We start from the raw sequence: 7,480 nt of genomic DNA on the forward strand, positions 1-7,480 counted from the left end.
TACGACAGTGTAATTACCACACAAAAACAAACAGGGAAAATAAAAAGAACAGCAACCCTAACAAAGTACAAAAACACATTAAAAATAAATCACGAAAAGACACAAAACTGCAATCATACATGAACTTAAAGTAGAAATTATCATGTGACTGATCAGCAACAAGTTTAATGTGCATCCCCTCTGATAGTTAGATAAGATAATATAAATTCACTCATTGGTTTCAGACAAGGACGAAATTTGGACAATTTATACAAAATACGTTTTTATTCACATTTTCAATATTATTTTTAAACAGTTTTTTTCAAGTAGACAGGCAATACAGTTCAGTTCAACACATGTACAAAAGGGAAATACGAAATATAAATTATAAATTATAAAAATAAAAAAACAATAATTTATTGACTTAAATATGATAAATAGACTGACAGGGTCCAACATGATTGTATTCATGTTTTATAAACTGGTAAGGGTGTAGCTTCTGAAATGAGTCTGGATGATCAGTACATCTGTGCTGCAAGGATATCCAATCTTTGCAGATGACGTTTCGTCTCTTTCCTGATGAGCTCCCACGCCTGTGCACTGTAGTTCTGAAAAACACAGAACATTTGCAATATTAGTGGGGTGAACTTTCTTGGCAAAATAATGACCATATTGTCTAGAACAACAAAGAATAGACTGGTGCCGTATGTGTTAATCTTCTCAGTGTAGGAGAGCTGATTTAGGATCAGTTTTGTCTTTTAAATCACTATAGATAAGGACTGAGGAGACCTGATACAAGATCAGCACTTCTGAGATGTTTGATACATATGCCCCCAGAACACTGCCCTTGTTCAGCCAAGTCTAGGTTATATTCATTTGATTACATGTATTAAACACGTTTCCATACGAAACCAAACTCACCATTTTTCTCAGAACCTTCCTATTCAACTTCTTGAAGTACCGTTTCAGTCTCCCCTCAGGTTTCATGGCAGGTGATACCTGTTGGACAAAATGAAACAAAACATTAGCGTAATAGGATCTTCATTTGAGCTTTTTTTTCAGTGTATTGGAAACTTAATGTGTATATAATGTTTGAAAATGATTCTAAAGATTGTAATTTTGACTTTAAAATATCAAAATTGCTTTGCCATAAAGAAAAATGCATCAAAGCATACAAAAATGTCTACTAATTATAATCCACAATCATTTGCATTTCTCATTGCTGCAATATTATTTATGTGCTGTCGCAAACTGGCTCAAAATCTGTAATAACCCATATCCAGTGCGTTCGGAAAGTATTCATACCCCTTCCCTTTTTCCAAATTTTGTTAAGTTACAGCCTTATTCTAAAATGGATTTAAGAAAAAAATCCTCATCAATCTACACACAATATCCAATAATGATGATGCAAAAACAGAAACACCTTATTTACAAATTAATTCAGACCCTTTGCTATGAGACTCAAAAGTCAGCTCAGGTGCATCCTGTTTTCATTGATCATCCTTGAGATGTTTCTACACTTATATTGGAGTCCACCTGAAGTACAATCAACTGATTGGACATCATTTGGAAAGGCACACACCTGTAAATTTAAGGTCTTACAGTTGACAGTGCATGTCAGAGCAAAAACCAGTTCATGAAGTTGAGGAAATTGTCCATAGAGCTCCGAGACAAGATTGTGTCGAGGAAGAGATCTGGGAAAGGGTACAAAAATATTTCTGCAGTATTGAAGGTCCTCAAGAAAACAGTGGCCTCCATCATTCTTAAATGGAAAAACTTTGTAACCTCCAAGACTCTTCCTGGAGCTGGCCACCCGGCCAAACTGAGCAATGGGGGAGAAAGGCCTTGGTCAGGAGGTGACCAAGAACCTGATGGTCACTCTGACAGAGCTCCAGATTTCCTCTGTGGGGATGGGAGAGCCTTCCAGAAAGACAACCATCTCTGCAGTACTCCACCAATCAGGCCTTTAAGATAAAGTGCCCAGACGGAAACTACTCCTCAGTAAAAGGCACATTGCAGCCCACTTGGAGTTTGCCAAAAGGCACCTAAAGGACTCACAGACCATGATAAACAAGTGTCTCTGGTCTTATGAAACCTATTTGGCCTGCCAAGCATCACATCTGGAGGAAACCTTGCACCATCACTACGGTTAAGCATAGTGGTGGCCGCATCATGCTGTGGATGTTTTTCATTGGCAGGGACTGTGAGACTCGTCAAGATCGAGGGAAAGATGAACAGAACAAAGTACAGAGACAACCGAGATGAAAAATTGCAACAGAGCGTTCAGGACCTCAGACTGGGGCGAAGGTTCACCTTCCAACTGGACAATGACCCTAAGCATACAGCCAAGACAACGCAGGAGTGGCTTTGGGCCAAGTCTCTGAATGTCCTTGAGTGGCCCAGCCAGAGCCCGGACTTGACCTGATCAAACACCACTGGAGAGACCTGAAAATTGCTGTGCAGCAACGCTCCTTATCCAACCTGACAGATCTTGAGAGGATCTGCAGAGGAGAATTGCAGAAACTCCCCAAATACAGATGTGCCAAGCTTGTAGCATGATATCCAATAAGACTCAAGGCTGTAATCACTGCCAATGGTGCTTCAACAAAGTACTGAGTAAAGGGTCTGAATACTTATGTAAATGTGATACTACAGTTTTTTATTGTTAATACAGTTGCAAAAATTTCTAAAACACGGTTTTTGCTTTATCATTATGGAATATTGTGTGTAGATTGATGAGGGGGAACATCTATTTAATCAATTTTAGAAAAAGGCTGTAACGTAACAAAATGTGGAAAAAGTCAAGGGGTTGAATATTTTATATGCACTTTATACGTAGACTTTTCCACTTCTAGAGTTAGTAGGCTACACCTAAACCAGGGCTCTCCAAACCTGTTCCTGGAGAACTACTCCTTTTCACTCCAACCCTAATCTATCACACCTATTTAATTAGGTGGTCATAAACTGAATCAGGTTAGTTACAACTAGGGTTGGAGCGAAAACATACAGGAAGGTAACTCTCCGTGAAATGGTTTGGAGAGCCCTGATCAAAACAGGGATTATACTTTAAATAGACCCGTTACTTACACAGGAATTAAGGTTCTCCAATTGGCGTTCTAGAATGTTGAGGAAATCGTCCAGGTTTTTCTTGTCCCAGGTGACAGATTTCATATTCCCATCAAACAGTTTTGTGATTTGATAGATGGTCTCTTTCAGGAATCTGACTTTGTCCTCAAACTACCCAGGAAGATATAAAAAGAAGATTAGAAACAGTAGGGGCTTCCGTTATGCCATCAATATAACATTGGGTCAAGACCACCATTCCAAAGCATATCAGAACATGATAACTCAAAATTCTAGCCTTTACCTCGGCATCATCTATGTGTCTGTAAAGTGATGTTGGGAAAAGGACAGGGGCATTCTGCTTTGTGATATCTCCTCCCTGGAAAACAATCAATATAGTGTGTTAAGTTTTGAGTCAAATACTTCAAGAGCAATCAAGACAGACATCAAGTATAGCTTATACTGCAAGTACAGTAGGCATAATGTAGATAGCGTCTCTAGATCGAGCTGTCATTATAGCCTTAGAGCCCTTTTACTATGTACATTCGAATATAGGCTAACAGTTTTCTAACACAGATGCTAAACATGAAACGTATGACTATTTTACTTGGTTGTTTGTTTTGCAGTCCTTAATACATGCATTCAGTCTCCTCTTACAATGTGCTGATAACTCACCATCTGGTCCAGCAGGGAAAGGTATTCTGCGCTCAAGTGACCGTAGTGGTGTCGAATCCAGTCACAGCAATGACACACGCTCTGCATACTGCAAATAATAAGAAAAATGCACGTCCAACTCTGTATTGTATACATTGTAAATAGCAGTTTGTTTCGCTGTTAGTTATCCAGATGAGTTTGAACATCTTGGCTGTGTAAAGTAGTTTTATGTGGAATTGGGAAAGGGAAAGCTGTATAGAGAAATTCCCCTGATCAACCTACCGGAGGCGGGAACTTTCATTTTCCAGACTAGCACATGTAGCACCTGGAATTCCATGCCTGCTCCGTCTCCTGGACGAACAAATCGAAGTAAATCTACACACATTCTCTTTGAAAGCAGCTTTAAATTATAGTTGAACCACAAGAAAATATTATTCCATTTAGATACCGGCTAGGCTATTACTATAGCGAGTAAAGGCTATTCGCGAGCTTTGCTTTCAACTGCTAATAACTTCGCGTGAACCGAGGAAAATAGTCTGATTACAAAATCGTCTAAGTCGAAATAAAACCCACACTTTTAAAGAAATGTAGCCATATAATACATTCATTTAGTGGGTTTCGTTCAAAGTTAGTCCGACATATTGTTCCGTCGTCTTCTGCTGTTGCGCTACAAATGAAAAGTGAATGGGGACGTCAGCTTCAATACCCCCATCTCTCAACTTTCATTTTCACAATGACGTAACCAACTTTCACCCTACTGTTGACTGCTGGTGATGCAACGTTGACAAGCAACGACAACAGGATTTGTTGGAACTTTCTATTTGTCGTTTTTTTTTTACAAGGGGAAATGAAAAAAAAATGTGACAATAGCTCCCTGGTATAGGCTACGATAACAAGGATATTTTACCTGCAGAGTCACTAGTTTTGACAGTGCTATGTGTGTGTGTGTGTGTGTGTGTGTGTGTGTGTGTGTGTGTGTGTGTGTGTGTGTGTGTGTGTGTGTGTGTGTGTGTGTGTGTGTGTGTGTGTGTGTGTGTGTGTGTGTGTGTCATTGTGTTGTGTACGTTTTTGAATGACTATACAAGGTCAAATCTTGGCAATGGTTTATTGCTAATTTTTATATATAATATTGGGATTAATTCATAAAATACAAAGCCTGTTCAACTGTACAGATCATATATTGTAGGGAAGTGGTCACCAAAACTGTTTGCACAGTCCTGGAGACAAGCAGGAGGAGGTGCAGGCTTTTTGATCCAACCCAGTACAAACACACCTGTTCCTTCAGGGTCTTGATAAAATGTCATAGGTGGGTTCACATTGAAATCTCATGTTATAGGCTAAAAAGTCAGAAGTAGAGTAATTATTCTGCTGAATTTATTCATAAAGCGTCTCAGAGTAGGACTGCTGATCTAGGATCTGGACCCCCTCCATGTCGATGAATTATAATCTACAAGGCAAAACTGATCCTATATCAGCAATGCTACTCTGAGACGTTTTATAAATACGGGCCTTGGTGTTATTTGATATAGCCTTAGTGTGGGCCTTATGTATAAAATATTTTTTTCTATTGGGGACCAGCCATGAGGATGAATCATAAGAGTGACGCTTGAAATGTAATACCAAAGAGTCAGAGAGCTATATTTCCCATCATATATATCATCAATTTATTGCCTATAGTTTTACAAGCATGGCAATAACAGTAGCAACAGGGCTGCAGCCACAACACAGAACCACTAATAGAATCTTTGCTGTGTGGCGACGTCCAATGTGTTGAAGTGGCTGACGTCTTCATGCGTTTTAGTGCTCGTAGTGATACCTGTTGATGGTGCTGAAACTTTTTCTTACGTCCCATGACACGTCTGCGGTGGACGCATATTGGGGTTTTCCCAACTGTTTTACACAAGTTGTGTGATGTAATCAGTTTCCCCTGAGTTTTCTCCCCAGTAATAATAGACACCTGTGGCTGACATATCGAATTGGGTATGGAATATGTAGTTTGAAGAGTGTTTGCACGTTGGGAAGATGTTGCCAAGATATCATAATAGAATGTTGATGTCTAGCCGACATGTAAACGATGTAGAACTGTAGAATTTAGAATGTGTAAGACGTCAATGAGCAAAAAATGTCTAAACTGCATCATCCCAATGTACAGTTGAAGTCGGAAGATTACATACACCTTAACCAACAACATTTAAATTCAGTTTTCAAAGTTCCTAACATTTAATCCAAGTAAGAATTCCCTGTCTTAGGTCAGTTAGGATCACCACTTTATTTTAAGAAAGTGAAATGTCAGAATAATAGTAGAGAGAATGATTTATTTCAACTTTTATTTCTTTCATCACATTCCAAGTTTGCCAGAAGTTTACATACATTCAATTAGTATATGGTAGAATTGCCATTAAATTGCTTAACTTGGGTCAAATGTTTTGGTGTACCTTCCACAAGCTTCCCACAATCAGTTTGGTGAATTCTGGCCCATTCCTCCTGACAGAGCTGGTGTAACTGAGTCAGGTTTATAGGCCTCCTGGCTCACACATACTTTTACAGTACTGCCCACAAATTTTCAATAGGATGGAGGTCAGGGCTGTTGTCCTTAAAAGCCATTTTGCCACAACTTTGGAAGTATGCTTGGGGTCATTGTCCATTTGGAAGACGCATTTGCGACCAAGCTTTAACTTCCTGACTGTTGTTGTTATGTACTTGAGTGAAGACCCAAAAGCGGTTTTAACAGAAAACAGAGTTCTTTAATGAAAAACAGGAATGGCATAAATCCTCTTCCAACGTTGACAATGGAACAAAAAGAACGTAGTATAGTGCAGGATGCACCTGCCAGGCAGACTCCGACAGGATAGGACAAGGTGGAAGCAAACGAGACGACAGCTTGCTTCTGGCATCAAAAACACAAACAAGAATCAGACACTGAAAGTAGCAGGAACAAAGAGAGAAATAGAGACCTAATCAGAGGGGGAAGAGAGAACAGGTGTGAAAGAGTGAATGAGCTAGTTAGAGGAGATGTAGAACAGCTGAAGAATGAGAGACAGAGAAGGTAACCTAAAAAGACCAGCAGAGAGAGACAGAGTGAAGAGAAAGGACAGGAACAGACATAACAAGACATGACAGTACCCCCCACTCACCGAGCGCCTCCTGGCGCACTCGAGGAGGAAACCTGGCGGCAACGGAGGAAATCATCGATCAGCGAACGGTCCAGCACGTCCCGAGAGGGAACCCAACTCCTCTCCTCAGGACCGTACCCCTCCCAATCCACTAGGTACTGATGACCACGGCCCCGAGGGCGCATGTCCAAAATCTTACGAACCCTGTAGATGGGTGCGCCCTCGACAAGGATGGGGGGGGGGGAGGGACGAGCGGGGGCGCGAAGAACGGGCTTAACACAGGAGACATGGAAGACCGGGTGAACGCGACGAAGATAGCGCGGGAGAAGAAGTCGCACAGCGACAGGATTAATGACCTGGGAAATACGGAACGGACCAATGAACCGCGGGGCCAACTTGCGAGAAGCTGTCTTAAGGGGAAGGTTCTGAGTGGAGAGCCATACTCTCTGACCGCAACAATATCTAGGACTCTTGGTCCTACGCTTATTAGCGGCCCTCACAGTCTGCGCCCTATTACGGCAAAGTGCCGACCTGACCCCCTTCCAGGTGCGCTCGCAACGCTGGACAAAAGCCTGAGCGGAGGGGACGCAGGACTCGGCGAGCTGAGATGAGAACAGCGGAGGCTGGTACCCGAGGCTACTCTGAAAAGGAGATAGACCGGTAGCAGACGA

At 41.1% G+C, this 7,480-nt stretch overlaps 1 protein-coding gene across 2 annotated transcripts; it reads right to left on the minus strand.

Annotated features, from left to right (window-relative positions):
• Positions 1-277: 277 nt before the first annotated feature.
• LOC135555837 (interferon a3-like) lies at positions 278-4,357 on the minus strand. 2 transcript variants are annotated; one of them, XM_064988598.1, is made up of 6 exons: positions 3,979-4,357; positions 3,718-3,805; positions 3,347-3,421; positions 3,067-3,216; positions 901-978; positions 278-587 (listed from the first exon to the last, which is right to left on the minus strand). In XM_064988598.1, the coding sequence occupies exons 2-6, from the start codon at positions 3,802-3,804 to the stop codon at positions 498-500; spliced, it is 480 nt and encodes a 159-aa protein (XP_064844670.1). In that variant the 5' UTR covers position 3,805; positions 3,979-4,357; the 3' UTR covers positions 278-497. The 2 variants fall into 2 exon arrangements, with proteins under 2 accessions (XP_064844670.1, XP_064844669.1); XM_064988597.1 differs by lacking the exon at positions 3,979-4,357 and having other exon boundaries at positions 3,718-3,867.
• Positions 4,358-7,480: the final 3,123 nt, after the last annotated feature.

The sequence above is a fragment of the Oncorhynchus masou genome, chromosome 15 (assembly GCF_036934945.1).
Source record: "Oncorhynchus masou masou isolate Uvic2021 chromosome 15, UVic_Omas_1.1, whole genome shotgun sequence".
Classification (NCBI taxonomy): Eukaryota; Metazoa; Chordata; class Actinopteri; order Salmoniformes; family Salmonidae; genus Oncorhynchus; species Oncorhynchus masou.